Genomic DNA, 17,743 nt, shown 5'->3' with positions numbered 1-17,743 from the left:
TACAGTTTTTCTTAAAGAATACATTATATTTTATAAACAGATAATTAAAATTAAAGAATAATAAAATAAATAGTAAAATCTTGTCAATATGTGAGTGCCGTAAAGGTATTATATTTAAGAAAATCTTTTCTTATAACTAACGAAGACTTTGCTTCTATATGATGCTGACTTCGACATTTTGTTTTAATAAAACTTAGTATCGAAAAGTTTCTTTAAAAATTTGCCTAGGCTATATTATACTGGTTCGTTCAAGCCATTTTTCAAAACTTACAAAGGTAAATACGAACAGCCGAACAAAAGAGAATACAAAAAATTTCTTGCTGTGAATTTTCACATATATATTTTTAGTATTCATTACAAAATTGTACTAAAAAGTACTGCGTAGTAGGAAAGTATATTGTAAATGAAATTGTATCAAACAAGTACAATTGTACCAAAAATGCCAACACTGTTCTGTATACATACTTTTTTCTTTTAATTTTTTACTCTTATTTTATCTTTCAGCTTCGCTAAAAGCACTTCTACCAACGCTTGGCTTACCAAATTTACGCCAATTGATAAAATTTTGCGATTTAAATTAATTTTCAATAATGTAAATAACGATTCGTGTTGAATCGAAAATCGCCTCGTCTGAATAGGGATGGCAACTTTTTCACTTTCAGCTTCTCATTCAACTTCGTATTCAACTTTTGTTGCCTGTAAAATCGCCTCTTGCGAATGCTCTATAAATAAACAAAATACTTAATGGGCCTCCGCACACTAGCCTGCTCAGTCAGACTTAGCAGTCCCCAATTCGAACGCACAGTGGACTGGGCAGTCGGCCAAAAACAGGTTTCAGTTTTGTATACATGAACTACGCTTGAATGATTTAGTGCATATGGCCAGTGTTGCCGCGACGCCTTAAAAAAATGTATTGTAAAAGAAACAAAAAACGGATCAAATGTATCACAATTTTTTTTATTTAAGTATCAAAGTATCAAATTAGGAAAGGCTTAAAAAATGATATTTGCTTTCATACCTTTGGTTTTTATTATTGTCAATAACCAAAAAATCACGTGATTCGCATTCATAAACATGTATATGTATGTTTGTACATGAAGAAAGATATTTTACATATTGTGACAATCTATCGAAAAAGAAATTATTGGCCCGTAGTCATAGTCAAAATAAAGTCGACTTTAAAGTTAGTTGCAGCTTTTTGACATAATTTTCAATGGGATATCTGTCAAAAAAGCTGCAACTAACTTTAAAGTCGACTTTATTTTGACTATGACTACGGGCCATTGTTTTTAATCTTGTATAGAGACGAACAAAAATATTCAGGTAAGTTCTGAATTCGAAAATTTTAAATTGACTGCTGCGTCTTTTACGGGTTCAATAAGAATATTCACTCTTTTCATCAGATATAATTAAAAAATATTCGGCAAATCGTGTCGATTTCAAGGTTTCGAATTTCAGAACATATGGATTTTATAGAAACTTGAGCCAAAAATATATGAACATTAGGGTGCTTTTTTTGCGACTATTATTTTTTTCACTCCTACCTCGAAATTTTGTGGAAAACACTTAAAAAAAATCCCTGAAAATTTAAACCCTTAATATTTACGTTAAGTACTCGCCCAAGGCGTGCAAAAATTTCCCATTTATAATACATGTAAACTTTGAATTTTTTTTCTACAGTTCAGAGACATTTTATGTTATAATTCTGGTCTGATTTTCTTCAGAATTGAATGCTCTACAAAAGTGTAACTCCAAAGAACGTAAATCTATAAGAAGAGACAACACGTTATGATTGTAGCGAGTGTGAACATCAGGAGCGTGCCTTCTCTTTTGCCCAAATACGTTTCTAGATTGGATGAAAAGAGAAGGCACGCCCCTGATGTTCACACTCGCTACAACTATAACGTGTTGTCTTTTCTTATAGATTTACGTCCTTTGGTAAATCTAACTCCCAACAGCGAGTTAGTACGAGTCACCAAAATCAATATTTTGATTAAATTTTCGTTTTTTGCCCCTATCTCATAAATAACAAGAGCTACAGAAAAAGTTTAAATGACAAATTTGTAGGAAAATTGAAAAGTTTCATTACACCAAATCGCTAATATAGATATTTCTTGAGACATATGGCTTTGAAGTTGATCAACAGTTCTACAATTTAGCTCAATAATAAATGAAAATTCCACACTACCTAAACTTCAAAGCCCAATATCTCAAGATACATCGATTTGGTGTTCTAGAACTTTTTTGTATAAAATTGAATTGAAAATTGTTATTTACGAGATAGGGGCAAAAAACGGTAATTTAATCAAAATATTGGNCAACTTCAAAGCCCAATATCTCAAGATACATCGATTTGGTGTTCTAGAACTTTTTTGTATAAAATTGAATTGAATTGAATTGAAAATTGTTATTTACGAGATAGGGGCAAAAAACGGTAATTTAATCAAAATATTGGGTTTGAGCTATTTATGAAACAAGTAAAGTAAATTAAAAGTGAATGAAAACAGCTCTTTATACATAGTTCATTAAAGCATTTTTCTCTAAGCTCATTTGACCCCAAAACGTTTCAATATTTTCGATAAAATTTTAAAAGCTGCCACGGAATACACAAATAAATATTTTCTCTTTAACATGTATCAAATTTTGTACTACGCGGAAAATTTAAGTATCTCGCGAAATGAGAGAAAAAATGAAGTATCTTCCGAAAATTTGCAAAAACACGTATCACTTTTGAAGTATATGGATTAAAACGGCAACACTGCTTATGGCACATGCAAACAAAATATGTTGTTTATTAGTACGTTTATGCGAAGGCTAATTCACGAATTTATTTCATGAATTTGGGTTAAAATTGGCTGCATAAACACCATTTCATAAATTCAACTATACACGAAAGTTAACAATGAATTCGGCATCACTTCATGAAATCGTGAAGTGCAAGTCCGGCAACGCCACGTTTCACAAACAGCTGTTATGATGTTCTTAGATTAAAAAGCATTAGTGGCATAACCAGGATTTAAAACACTGGAAAAGTTGTGTGGAATTGTTCAAATATAAAATAAATTCCAATAGAATAAATTGAAACAGCGTTTGCAAATTTAAAAGGATGCCAAAAAAGTCACAACCCTACTTTTTATTTTGTCGCCAGTTCGTTGCCACTTTTTCAAAGCACTTTATATCATGAATTCGCGAACTATGCATAAACGGGACCATTTTTGAATTCATGAAATGAAGAATTCATGTATTCTGTCGTCAATCCGCGAATTTCGCGGACAAATGAAAGCGGTAAACTCGAAGAGGGGGAAGAGCTCTTATCCATGAACGAAAGGCACAAGATCACGCGGGAAGGAAAGAAAGAAAAAAGTTATTTTCTAGCTGCCGAAATCTCAACGTCATCTTTGTTGTAAGAAGTAAACAACGAAGAGAACGGAGAAAACCGCGAAATTGTTGAACGCATGAATAATCATTTTTATTACGCAAATTCTTCTATAAATTATGCCGTTGTGTTAAATTATTCTTTATCTTATGTGTACCCACGTTGTCACAGGCGAAAATGAAGATAATTGCAGCAAAAAGCCACCACCAAATTGTAAACGAAGAAATGTAAACAAACGGCTAATGTCAAAATCGTCAAACTTTTTTCCTAAATGCGATTCTAACGGGCTATTCTCCTGCCCGCGTGATCTTGTATATTTGGTTCATGNAAATTCAACTATACACGAAAGTTAACAATGAATTCGGCATCACTTCATGAAATCGTGAAGTGCAAGTCCGGCAACGCCACGTTTCACAAACAGCTGTTATGATGTTCTTAGATTAAAAAGCATTAGTGGCATAACCAGGATTTAAAACACTGGAAAAGTTGTGTGGAATTGTTCAAATATAAAATAAATTCCAATAGAATAAATTGAAACAGCGTTTGCAAATTTAAAAGGATGCCAAAAAAGTCACAACCCTACTTTTTATTTTGTCGCCAGTTCGTTGCCACTTTTTCAAAGCACTTTATATCATGAATTCGCGAACTATGCATAAACGGGACCATTTTTGAATTCATGAAATGAAGAATTCATGTATTCTGTCGTCAATCCGCGAATTTCGCGGACAAATGAAAGCGGTAAACTCGAAGAGGGGGAAGAGCTCTTATCCATGAACGAAAGGCACAAGATCACGCGGGAAGGAAAGAAAGAAAAAAGTTATTTTCTAGCTGCCGAAATCTCAACGTCATCTTTGTTGTAAGAAGTAAACAACGAAGAGAACGGAGAAAACCGCGAAATTGTTGAACGCATGAATAATCATTTTTATTACGCAAATTCTTCTATAAATTATGCCGTTGTGTTAAATTATTCTTTATCTTATGTGTACCCACGTTGTCACAGGCGAAAATGAAGATAATTGCAGCAAAAAGCCACCACCAAATTGTAAACGAAGAAATGTAAACAAACGGCTAATGTCAAAATCGTCAAACTTTTTTCCTAAATGCGATTCTAACGGGCTATTCTCCTGCCCGCGTGATCTTGTATATTTGGTTCATGCTCTTATCCACACAAAACCGGTTTTAGGCGGACTGAGCAGTCCAGTGTGCGGAGGCCCTATCANATGATGTTCTTAGATTAAAAAGCATTAGTGGCATAACCAGGATTTAAAACACTGGAAAAGTTGTGTGGAATTGTTCAAATATAAAATAAATTCCAATAGAATAAATTGAAACAGCGTTTGCAAATTTAAAAGGATGCCAAAAAAGTCACAACCCTACTTTTTATTTTGTCGCCAGTTCGTTGCCACTTTTTCAAAGCACTTTATATCATGAATTCGCGAACTATGCATAAACGGGACCATTTTTGAATTCATGAAATGAAGAATTCATGTATTCTGTCGTCAATCCGCGAATTTCGCGGACAAATGAAAGCGGTAAACTCGAAGAGGGGGAAGAGCTCTTATCCATGAACGAAAGGCACAAGATCACGCGGGAAGGAAAGAAAGAAAAAAGTTATTTTCTAGCTGCCGAAATCTCAACGTCATCTTTGTTGTAAGAAGTAAACAACGAAGAGAACGGAGAAAACCGCGAAATTGTTGAACGCATGAATAATCATTTTTATTACGCAAATTCTTCTATAAATTATGCCGTTGTGTTAAATTATTCTTTATCTTATGTGTACCCACGTTGTCACAGGCGAAAATGAAGATAATTGCAGCAAAAAGCCACCACCAAATTGTAAACGAAGAAATGTAAACAAACGGCTAATGTCAAAATCGTCAAACTTTTTTCCTAAATGCGATTCTAACGGGCTATTCTCCTGCCCGCGTGATCTTGTATATTTGGTTCATGCTCTTATCCACACAAAACCGGTTTTAGGCGGACTGAGCAGTCCAGTGTGCGGAGGCCCTATCAGATATATATCAAAATTCCTCCATGTTTCATCATCAGACTTGCCAGCACTTTGAATATGAAAACATCTGGTAATTTCGCGGGCTATGTTCCATTTGCGAAAACAATCCATTCTCTCGCACTCTCTGAACGTGGGCCAATCAGATTTCAAGAAAACTGACGGCCAAACAACCAATAAGAAAACACCACGCCAAATTTATAGGAGTAAAAATAGCCGGCGACACAGAGAGAACTATCAGTTGAAATCCACACATCAGAGAATAAAGAATAATAATTTTTGAAGTAAATATAGCGAAAAATATATAAACTGGCCAAAAGCTACGAAAGTAAGCTGTAACACAGGATAAATACTTTTTATATTAATAGTTAATGTAAGTATACAAGCGATCCATTTAGTGATTTAATTTGTGCACGGACAAAAGTTTTACAGATTAGTGTGGAATTCGGGTGACACGTGTAATTTACATTTATATGTACATACATATACATATACGTCATAGTGAAAGTGGCTTTTTTTAAAAGTAGGCAATTGGCTGTTTTTATGGCTAGCGAATAACCATATATTTCGATTTTGTAGTGGTTATGCTGTTCTGTGAATTTTGCTAATAGAATTGAGGAAAATTCTGGAATTTTTTTTTACCTGACGTGGAAGAGAGTTAAGTGTAGAGTTGCCAACTACACTGCGGCGCGTTGCCAGCTTAAGTGTATGGAACAATTGTGTAAAAACTGGTAATGTAAATTCTCAATACTAAAAGTTATGGAAATTGCTGATTAATACACCCTTCGAGTGCAAAATCTTGCCAAATAATGTCGGTTGGAAATATGGTATTTGTTGCAAACTTCGGAAATATACGCACACTGATTACTCTTATTCTGAATTAAAGCAGCCACTTAATATCTTCATTTTTATGTTTATATTTGTGTACTTTACACATTACACTATTAGTTTTTAGTTGTTTTATTCCTTTAGTTGAAACTTATTCGTCGCAATTTATTAATTAAAATTGCTATGAAAATCACCCGTGCGCCCGTGATTGAATTAAATGGCGGAGCTGGTCAAACAAAAAAATATACACGAAGGATAAAGAAGGAAATAAGCAAAAACCCCACGTTTACCACACAGAAAGGGAATTCTAGTTACCTCATCCTATCCCAAGGCTACATCACTGGGGCGGTAGCCCCAGTTGGTGCACACCAAAAGGAGAATTCTATTTGGTAAGGGTTATAATCGTAAAACGCGCCCGAAGGCCGAATACGCAGAAAGGTTTCTAAAAGCTAAACAACTTTTTAAAAAAAGGGGTAATACTTTTTTAAATTATACCTTTTTGCTTTAATTTTTTATATTATTTTATACTTAATTTTTCCTAAAATTACTTTTGTTTCCTTTTTTGTTGCAAAACTTTGTTTTACCTTGCTAAAAATCTAAACTTCCCCTATTTTCAAACAGCTCTCCAGCGGTCTGTGGGTGAGGGGGGTTGGGGGGCGACTTTTCATACAGCGGCGTCCATCCTCTTTCGTTTAGGGGGAGTGTGGGGCCACGCCCCTCCCTCTCCGCCCCCCACCCTTAAATCGTTGTACAAATAGCTAAAGATTTCCCTTTTTATCACATCACGATGTAGCGAACAAATGTGGCACGTTACAGAAACCGTTACTTAGGATTTGCCGATTTTAACAATTCTCAAGTAAATGTAAACAACGCCTCAGAAACTTTAGATGCACTGAAATTTGCTAATACTTTCACAAAAATCGCCGTTTTTTAACATTACCGCTATTAATTCTTTATATAAATCATATATTTTGCAATTTAGCATAATGAAACCACGTTTCCTGTCGAAAAATTTATTATTGGGAAAATTTACTACACACAACTGTGTAACTGTAGCTACAGTTTATCAGACCTTGTGTGGTAGATGAGGTGTGTGTGCTCAAAAAAGTGGCAGATCTAGCACAATGTGGTAGAAGTCCGATCACTGCGGTGGACTGAAACGCACTCATAGACGACATGTTTTGCCCCCGTAGCGAATGTCATACATTAGTCACTTAAGAGTCTTGTACGGAAAAGTTGCATCTTAAATGACTTTGGGCTCCGTTTGAATGGAAGTCGTTCATGACATGATATAAATGGTAAATTCGTCGTTGATGTCATCTGCATGAGTTGGGCATGCAGGCATCATTAATGACATTCAAGCGACAGTATCTTGCAATGGACTTTTTATAAGTGACCGCTGCAAGACATTGTCTGTTATAAGTCTTTGATAGGAGTACACCTGCATAACATTGTCACCAGTGTCATTGTCAGCTATATGTACGGTGACCATAAATATGGATTCAAAATGAAGGACAATTTTTCAAAAATATGCCTACATATATTTACGTAGCATAAAAATATCAAAAGAGTATTTATGATTCTAAATTCTTAATACATTTTAAACTTTAAAAATTAATCACGTTTTCTTCATTGATATTAACCTTTTTTTACATGAATATTTATAAAAGTATAGTAAAACATATTATAATTACAATAGCTTACACGAAAAGTGAAAATCTTTAAAAGATTATTTTATAGGCAAATTTTGAGTCGTTCAAAACGAAAACAATACTCTTCTTTTTTTTTTNAAAAAATCAGTACATTTTCAGGTTTTTCAGGTTTGAAAACCTTTGAAAAACAGTACGGTCCTGCAAAAAACAGAACGGATGGTCACCGTAGCTATATGTCGTTTAGGATTCACAGCAAGTGCGACGATGTCACTAAATCCTCATTAGTGACGTTGTCACCGGTGACCATTTTCGCTACTGGGGCCACATGCACTAACCCAATCACGCACAGTTCACGTATGCAAAACTGAAACCTGGGCCCGAATCGCGGCATTTGTAATCGAGTGATTACTCGTTTCAAATCGAATGAAACAAAATGGCAGCTGTTTTCTAAACAATACAATTGAAACGGATGGAGCACACTCGCTATCGAATGCCGCGATCTCAAAATCAAATTTCGATTCGAGTTACGTTCGATATCGAATGCCGCGATTCGGACCCTGTTTTCGGCCGACTGCCCAGTCCAGTGTTCGTTCGAGTAGTGGATTGCTCAGGCCGACTGATCAGTTTAGTGTGCGAAGGCTCAATAGAAATTTTGAATTAATTCTCGAGATTATTAAACATGCGATATGTATACATAATAGTTGCGATCCCGTACGAGTCCGGACTAGTCAGAAATAGTCAGAATCAGTCAGATTTTACTGGAAATCGATCCCGTACTCGGTTCTCTGACTATTGAGAGGACAAAAAAGAGAGTAAATACGGTTCTCTCTCTGTCAGAAGTTACCAGTTTTAAGGGCCATTCACATACAACTTTCCTAGCTTTGCTTGACAGTTCAAACTTTGACAACAAAGCGTGAAACGCAGAAGGTATGCTACAATAAACGCTTTGACAGCTTTTGCGTTCTCCTTTTCCTCCATATATTTTATCTGTAAAATAGATAAAAATATAATAATATGCATTAATAATAGCAATAAAAATTCCTATTTACCCTACTTGTGTCATTAAATGCAAATGCAAGCGCACGAGAAAAGATACATGTAGACAGCTGATTGCCAAAGCGCGCAAAAGTTGAGAGTTGCCCAAGATTTAGCTTCGTTTTGCTTTGCTTTGCTTCAAACGTTTTTTATGTGAGCACACTCATGCATATGCCTACATCGATCTTATATGTCAAAGCAAAGAACTATCAAGCAAAGCGAAGAATGTGAATCAGCCTTTAGTCCGAGAATTTTTTTGCTGGTAAATTCTGGTAAATGTGTCAAACGATCAGCTGCAGTGTGTTTGGCAACCAAATTGTAAACAAAAGAAAAGTGCACTCTGTTAATTCATGTTGAAATGTATTTAATTACTTGTTTAAGTGGATTCTAATGAACTTGAAAGTATTTTTGGTTATTTACATGTGTGAGCTGACTGTGTTTAGATACAAAATAAGCAAAAATTTACAACCAAAGTTGTTAAAGTTGGCAGAAGTTACCATTTCAATGTTACTCTCTCGCTCTGGGCGAATTTTTATTTTTTGACAGTTTTACTACTTTAAGTCCGAGGAATACGAGATTGCACCTAAATGTAGTACATGTCGCACACGATCTTCAAATGTGACACAACTCAAAATGTGGCATTTTTAAAATGAAGCACTAAAAATGTGCACATGGCTTTAATTTATCTTTCAGCAAAAGCTGGATCAAATTTTTCTTAGAATTTGTTGAAAACACCTAAGGTAAAGTCTCCCTTGCCCATATGATTGATTGGCATGTGCTAAGAAATGGTTTTTCGTATTTTCTGACGAACGTGAAATTTTCAGTTGTGATACCTTTGAAGATCGTGTACGATATGTACAATATAGACATGTCATAATTCTGATACCTTAACCGCATGCAACATTCATAATTTTACATCGGTATAGCACAACATATGTAGGTCTACATTGTTTACATACCAAATACTTGAGTCAATAATTTCAACATGGAATTGAACAAACGGCCATTTATCAAAGCTCTCAACAGCCTCAAATAAGGGTTGTGAGATTCAAAATCTGCACAAGTTTTGGTTAACCCTAGAAAAATATCAAATTAATTTCTTGCGTAGGTACAACATGCATGCGTACATTTGTATGCACATACATACATATCGTCGCCTCAGAAAACGGGTGACGAATGTGCAAAATCACGATTTTGGGATTTTGATGCAGATTTACTAAGTTGGACATGCTCTTTCGATTTCTGCAATCCATTTTTTTATATCTCCATTAGTTTTTGAGATATTTCGTGCGCATTTTGTCGTATGTTACATAATATTAATGATTGGGTATGCCTTTTGTTGTATGTGCTGAAAATGCGTCACATACGACAAATTCCCATACAAACGTAGCTTTTTTTAATCATAAAACGTTTGTCGTATGTGGCACATACGACAAATTCCCATACAAATGTAATCTTTTTTTAATCATAAAACATTTGTCGTATGTATCGCAAAACTTTGAACTTACGACAATTCGATGGTCCTCTACTATAACGATACAATTAAAATTGAAAATTAAACTAAGTAACTAATTTTAAAATTTTAAATTTTTAAATTTTAGCTTGCACTGAGTCTCCAATGAAATGAAAGAGATAAAAATGTACAAAAGACTGAATTTAAGTATTGTTTTTTGTTTTTATATAAAGAAAACGTATGTTCGTAACATATTTACAGCATAAGAGATGTACAGATTTTTTTTATTAAATACATGATTATGTTTTTGTTATGTTTTTTCTAATAAGTAATCATTATTTAATAAATATGTCTGTTTTTTTCATCAAATTATACCATCGTCGTTGAAATAGATACTTTACTATTGTCGTATGTTCTGTGGACAAAACAAAGTGGTGAGTAAACGCTACTTACGACAAATGTATACGGAATGAAAAGTAAATTTTCTCATTAACGTTAAGAGATATTAAATGTAAAAATATGGGAAATCAAAACTAATAACACCAACTACGTCTCCTTCAAAAGTTACAAAATCTACCGTACAGTTTCGGATTAATTCGACCTTAAACTTCAAAGTCAATTTTCTCAAAACCGTGTTTTGTAACATTCGCCACGTCTGTGGCTCCCAGCGAGGAACTGCTTGCAGAGCATTATGTTATGCTCCTTTACTGGGAGCATCTGGGCCTCGTCGTGAAGGTGGTGTTGCGGCGTCATCAGGAGGCATCCCGTCGCAGTTCGTAATGTCGTGTTTTGGCAGGTCTGCAGCTTCATCCACTGCGTCCTACTAGTCCCCGGCGACCATACGGGCGCTGCGTAGTTCAGAACCGGCCAGCCAATTGCCTTGTATGTTGCCAACAACGTTTCTTTATCTTTGCCCCAAGTGCTGCCGGCCAGCGACTTGAGGACTTTGTTGCGGCTCTGTACTTTGTTGACAATTGCGGTTGTATGCGCCGAGAAGGAGAGCAGACTGTCGAAGGTAACTCCGAGGATTTTCGGGTTATTCACCGTCGGTATTGTTACGTCATCGACGTGAATACATACACGGTCAATAGACTTGATGGGCCATTGAACAAATGAAGCACATTAAGGGCCAGTTTTTCAGTGCACGGCCGCGGCTTAAACTAAGTTTAAACGCCCGATCTTGCAGGTTTAAACTAAGATCAGCCAATCAAATGCCAGCCAGCTGTCAATTTAAACTCAGTTTTCTTAATCTGAGTTTAAACTGGCTCTGAAAAAGTGGCCCAAAGGGCCGTAAACTTATCTATTTTAAACTTATTGTTAATAGATAAGTTAAACAAACAGCCCTAACACTTTTACAGTATGTATGTATAAAAACGTAAGGAACATACAATACATATATGTATATACATATATCAGTCGTTCTTAGTTTAAAAAAAACATCTCTTACATGAATGCAAAAAAATTAGATTAAAGTAAGCATATACAACTTTTTCATGTCCAGTATGAATAAATTCTCCAAAGGTCTAAAAAAAGGGCTAGGGGCAATTTTAAATTTATGTGGCCAAAAAAAATATGTGGTAGCTAAATCTAGCCACCAAAGGGCTAAAACGGAAACACTGCTTAGCAGTGGTTGTGATGTTTTTTTTCCGCCAGCCAATCGCTGCAAGTTCAAAAAGCTCTCTTTGTTCGTTTGCGTACGGTCTAACCGGCTCCCGGCTTTCTTTCTCCATAGAATTCCATTGGAAAGCGTACACGTATCAAGAAGTTGTTAGTAAAAACTTTCTAACACTCAGTCGTTTTCTTTGTATTAAAAAGTTGTATTTCACCAACGTGGTCATTATGTACTTGGTAACTGAGTTTGAAGAGCGAATTACCTATCTATGTATGAGCGTGTGTGAGAGCGTTCATGGAGTATTGGGGATTAGGCGTAGGGTTGCCACTTTCACAAAAAAATGCTTACCATCCACTTGAAAAAATCTACCTAATCTGGAGAAAATTACCAATAATTTGTATAGTTATTTCAATAAAAAAAACTAGTTTTATTTAATTTTTTAGTTATTTCAATAAAAACTTTAAATTTTAACCACGCCATATAAATCAAACTTTTAAACTTTAGACAACATTTAGAAAAATTCATAAAAATTTCGAACTTTCTACTCTGAATTTTTAGAAAACATTTTAGTATGCAGTTTTCTACCCCGTGAAATTATAGTATAACGTAACAATGTGCAGCCATAAAAAAATGTTGGCGGTCTTTTACGACTTTTTGAGCAATTTATTAACACTGGCGTTAATTTAAAAATTGGGATAGATTTTAATTATCAATGGAGCAAGATATGTTTGCATTTTATAGATAAGCATATGTATGTATGTGCATAAAAAGTGTACGTTAAAGCGTTCGAAAGGTAATGCTAATGGGTAAAATACTTTTTTGGAAGAGTTTTATTTTTACACGCACACGTATCTGCGCTTAAAATTTGTATGGAGCTGTAAGCGACAAACTTTACCGCCCAGTTTATTGACCGAGTTTTAAAACCGTAGAAAACTCTATTTATTTAAATCTCGAATTATAGTACGACTCCGTTGAAAACCCGGCTAAATTTTTTCGATTTGTCCACAAAAATAATCAGACTTGCAGTGCGTCGTAATTGTGTTTTACGGCTGAGTTTTAAGCTGCTGACAATGAGCTGAATACCAGTTTACGATGTTTTTTTTTTAAATTATAAATTTTCTATTCGTAAACAGGAAAGTTTCAATTGTGCCCTTTCCTAGTAAATTTTTTTGCGCAGGATTTGCCGTCTGAGCTTGTGCTAAGGCACTGAAAGGTGCTCCTAGACGAAACTAAAAATCTGCTAAACAACGAGCATAAAAGAAAGCATGGTGATTTATTGAAAGGAGTTTAATTCGTCACCGATTTCCAAGGTAAACGTTTTCATTTCCCATTCCGAAAGGGTTTTCTTTTCTAGTTTTCTGTGCTTTTATAAACATTCCGTTCAGCCAAGAATCTCCTAAGCCAAATTTAAAAATATCAAAGCTGGTATCCGCAAAGGCTGCGCCGCGAATAAACTGTCGCGTCACCTGACCGGCGGGGGCAAGCCTCCACCCGATATTGACCAACAGCTAAGCTGCACTAAGCAAGAGTTACGTGCTGCGATTGAGCTAACAGTCGTAGGTATCGCACCAAATTTCGGTAATGACGACGAAGGCCAGCATCGCATCGTAAACGGCGACCCAAAAATATTAATAGTTGTCGATAAAATCAAAATTACTTGTTCTTAAATGGAAATTGTCGATGCTAGTTTTTTTACACGTTAAACGTAGATGTATATGCGTGTAAAAAACACGCCTATTTAATATAAAGATAATAATAATAATAATAATAGATTGGCGCTCGATGTTGTTACACAAAGGGGAGGGACCTACAGTTCTACGCCGACTCCGAACGGCGATTGTATTTTTATGAGACGCTGTTTTTCATGGCAGAAATACACTCGGAAGGTTGCCATTGTCTGCCGAGGGGCGACCAGTATTAGCAAAAACCTTTTTGGTTTTTATTTTTTGATGTTGGGTTGAACCGCGCTTGAACCCAGGCCCTTTGGAGTGGTAGCGCGCACTGTTAACCACAACAAATAAACCGAGAACTGAAGGTCTCATCTCAATTGTTTTTCACACAATATATTTTAACAAAAATCTACCAAAATGAAAAAAATTAACTTTCTACCAAACCAAATTTTTTCTACCAATTTTGGTAATAATTTTCAAAGTGGTAACACTGAGGCTTACATTCCCATACACAGACATCTATTGTATTATTTATGTACACACGTATCACAGTGCGGCTTTGATTATCAATGTCAGTCTAAATTTATTAGTGAAAAGTTGTAGACGTGTTCTTTATTTGTTTTAAAATTTCTGGTAGGTGTTTACATACTATATAAAAAACCAATGCGAAATATATACTAACAGTTATACACATGTTAATTGAGCTTAGATACTGATGCTCCTACTAGCATACTTGTACTTACTATAAAACATTCATGGGCAGGTACATAGTATAGGCGTGTACACATTACTATGTGCATACAAGTTTTATTACATACTAGAAGGGGTGTGACGTAAGCAATTTCTAGGCTTGCCTTATAAGTACGTTCTTGGACGTGCTACAAATGTTAATATGTAAAAACAACCTACATTATTTTTGTACCTACCATTCAAATTATTATTATTTTTTGCAGTTAATTTTATAAACGTAGTATAAAGGAGAATTCATTCGCAATGAAGATTTGCTTATTGCTACTGGCCGTGGTGGCCTTTGTTAGTCTTTCACATGGTGAAGAGAAGAAGGAGAAAGATAAGGATATTGGCACAGTTATTGGTATCGATTTGGGTACAACATACTCTTGGTAAGTTGGACTCTACTTTCATATAATATATTTAACAATATATTTATATGTGTATGCAATACATTTAAAAAAATTTATTCGTTTCCTTTCAGTGTTGGTGTCTATAAAAATGGCCGAGTAGAAATCATTGCCAACGATCAGGGTAACCGTATCACACCATCTTATGTTGCATTTACTGCTGATGGCGAGCGTTTGATTGGTGATGCTGCGAAAAATCAATTGACAACTAATCCCGAGAACACAGTGTTCGACGCGAAACGTCTCATTGGCCGCGAATGGTCGGATACTAATGTGCAACACGACATAAAATTCTTCCCGTTCAAGGTTGTTGAAAAGAATTCGAAACCACACATCAGCGTAGCCACTTCTCAGGGTAACAAAGTGTTTGCGCCTGAGGAGATTTCTGCTATGGTTTTGGGTAAAATGAAAGAGACTGCTGAGGCTTACCTTGGAAAGAAGGTCACTCATGCAGTGGTTACTGTGCCAGCCTATTTCAATGATGCTCAACGTCAGGCTACCAAAGATGCAGGTGTCATTGCCGGTTTAAATGTGATGCGTATTATCAACGAACCTACAGCGGCCGCTATTGCTTACGGCTTGGATAAGAAAGAGGGTGAGAAAAACGTGTTGGTCTTTGACTTGGGTGGTGGTACTTTTGATGTATCGCTGCTGACAATAGACAATGGCGTATTCGAGGTGGTTGCCACTAATGGTGACACTCATTTGGGCGGTGAAGATTTTGATCAACGTGTCATGGATCACTTTATCAAATTATACAAGAAGAAGAAGGGTAAGGACATTCGCAAAGATAACCGTGCTGTGCAGAAATTGCGTCGCGAAGTTGAGAAAGCAAAGCGTGCGCTGTCTGGTTCTCACCAAGTTCGTATTGAAATTGAATCGTTCTTTGAAGGAGAAGATTTCTCTGAAACATTAACCCGAGCCAAGTTTGAGGAATTAAATATGGACTTATTCCGTTCAACACTGAAGCCAGTAACAAAGGTTCTAGAGGACGCTGACATGAATAAAAAGGACGTTCATGAAATTGTTTTAGTCGGTGGTTCTACACGAATTCCTAAAGTGCAACAACTGGTTAAAGACTTTTTCGGAGGCAAGGAACCATCCCGTGGCATCAACCCCGATGAAGCTGTTGCTTATGGTGCTGCCGTCCAAGCTGGTGTGCTTTCTGGAGAACAAGACACTGATGCTATTGTGTTACTTGATGTCAATCCATTGACTATGGGTATCGAAACAGTCGGAGGGGTAATGACAAAGCTTATTCCTCGTAACACTGTCATCCCAACAAAGAAATCGCAAATCTTCTCGACTGCGTCGGACAACCAGCACACTGTTACCATCCAAGTCTATGAAGGTGAACGCCCAATGACCAAGGATAACCATTTGCTTGGTAAATTCGATTTGACTGGGATCCCACCAGCACCTCGAGGCATTCCACAAATTGAAGTATCTTTCGAAATCGACGCCAACGGTATTCTACAGGTTAGCGCCGAAGACAAGGGTACTGGCAATAAGGAAAAGATTGTCATCACTAATGATCAGAATCGACTAACTCCTGAAGATATTGATCGCATGATTCGCGATGCCGAAAAGTTTGCTGACGAGGACAAGAAACTGAAAGAGAGGGTCGAGACTCGCAACGAGCTGGAATCGTACGCATACAGTTTGAAGAACCAAATTGGCGACAAAGATAAACTGGGTGGAAAATTGAGCGATGACGAAAAGACTAAAGTGGAAAGTGCCATCGATGATACCATTAAGTGGATGGAACAAAACGCCGACGCCGATCCGGAGGAATATAAGAAGCAAAAGAAGGATTTGGAATCGATTGTGCAACCCGTTATTGCCAAACTGTATCAAGGAGCTGGCGGAGCACCACCAACCGAAGAAGGTGATGATGATGTCAAGGACGAGCTGTAAAAGAAGGGCGGGATAATTTATTAGTTCATAATATGATTACTTTTAATTTCATTTAGTTTTTAAACTGATCTAGAAAAATTCAGACTGATACACTCTTAAACAAAATAAGTTTAATAAATTTTGAAGAGATAATATGAAGAAAGACAGAAGCCAATCCAGTCTAGAAATAATATACATACTTTCCTTTTAGATGACAGATTTAGAGTTCAATCAGTTTATATCTTTTGGTTATCTTTTATACGTATTCCAAGCAGGGAAAATTCTTAACTTTTACCAACTTATTAATTTTGAAATTACTTAATTTATTTTGTTAAATTCTGTAAATTTTTCGGATGTGTTCCACATTCCAAGTAAGTCTCTCCAAAATGTAATTCAATGCTTTTTCAAACTCGCTATGTAAAACAAATCACTTAAAATAATTTTTGCAATTGTACATTACTCATTCACGCTCATGATTTGTATCTCATGGATAAGTGATTTAATTTTTTACAAAACATTAAATATATTATGAAAAGGATCGAAATCTTCGATTTTACGAAGAGTTTTATGACTTAAAATAATTAAAAATAAAATAATAAATAGAAGAAATTTCAGATTTTCTATATATACACTAAAGTTTATCGGGTTGGCTTACGGTATAAATGGCGAAGCTGTTTCTTATATAGGGCAATCACAGAATCCATCGTAGTCCGATTTTGAAATCTACGAAGATGCTATAATTGAATTCGTATAGCTACGAATTTAGTGTATACTTTGAATATACATCTTCGTAGCAATTCAGAACTCGAATCGTAACATCCGTTCACGAATCGAAAACGATACGAAAGAAAATTACGTGATACGTCAGGGAGTATAAGCTGAATGGGACAAAGAGTACGTTTACGTATGTCATAATCCGAAAAATGTGTTTTTACGTGACGAGTAGTACGATATCGTGTTGTGACGATTCGAGCCCGGTTTCAGATGGCATTTTCAAAATTCACTGTATTCACATTAAGTGTTTCCTAAAATTATTTTTGCAGGGTGTAATTTATTGGGGTATCATCAACTCTT

At 35.8% G+C, this 17,743-nt stretch overlaps 1 protein-coding gene across 3 annotated transcripts; it reads left to right on the top strand.

The window, feature by feature from the left end:
- The first annotated feature begins 5,601 nt into the window (after window positions 1-5,601).
- Hsc70-3 (heat shock protein 70 cognate 3) lies at window positions 5,602-17,283 on the top strand. 3 transcript variants are annotated; one of them, XM_017611538.1, is made up of 3 exons: window positions 5,602-5,757; window positions 14,588-14,755; window positions 14,848-17,283. In XM_017611538.1, the coding sequence occupies exons 2-3, from the start codon at window positions 14,628-14,630 to the stop codon at window positions 16,688-16,690; spliced, it is 1,971 nt and encodes a 656-aa protein (XP_017467027.1). In that variant the 5' UTR covers window positions 5,602-5,757; window positions 14,588-14,627; the 3' UTR covers window positions 16,691-17,283. The 3 variants fall into 3 exon arrangements, with proteins under 3 accessions (XP_017467027.1, XP_017467028.1, XP_017467029.1); XM_017611539.1 differs by lacking the exon at window positions 5,602-5,757 and adding an exon at window positions 5,987-6,115; XM_017611540.1 differs by lacking the exon at window positions 5,602-5,757 and adding an exon at window positions 14,249-14,267.
- Window positions 17,284-17,743: the final 460 nt, after the last annotated feature.

The sequence above is a fragment of the Rhagoletis zephyria genome, unplaced genomic scaffold, assembly GCF_001687245.7.
Source record: "Rhagoletis zephyria isolate East Lansing unplaced genomic scaffold, Rhagoletis_zephyria_1.1 Rzeph_scaffold_00421, whole genome shotgun sequence".
Taxonomy (NCBI): domain Eukaryota; kingdom Metazoa; phylum Arthropoda; class Insecta; order Diptera; family Tephritidae; genus Rhagoletis; species Rhagoletis zephyria.
Note: the sequence above shows the minus strand (reverse complement) of the source record. Positions and strands in the feature narration are given on the sequence as shown.

What these genes read in the sequence shown, in the direction of transcription:
- Hsc70-3 (XM_017611538.1), top strand. Translation starts at nt 14,628, where the DNA reads ATGAAGATTTGCTTATTGCTACTGGCCGTGGTGGCCTTTGTTAGTCTT. An exon ending in TTGGGTACAACATACTCTTG is followed by an intron (nt 14,756 to 14,847) that starts GTAAGTTGGACT and finishes GTTTCCTTTCAG; the next exon opens with TGTTGGTGTCTATAAAAATG.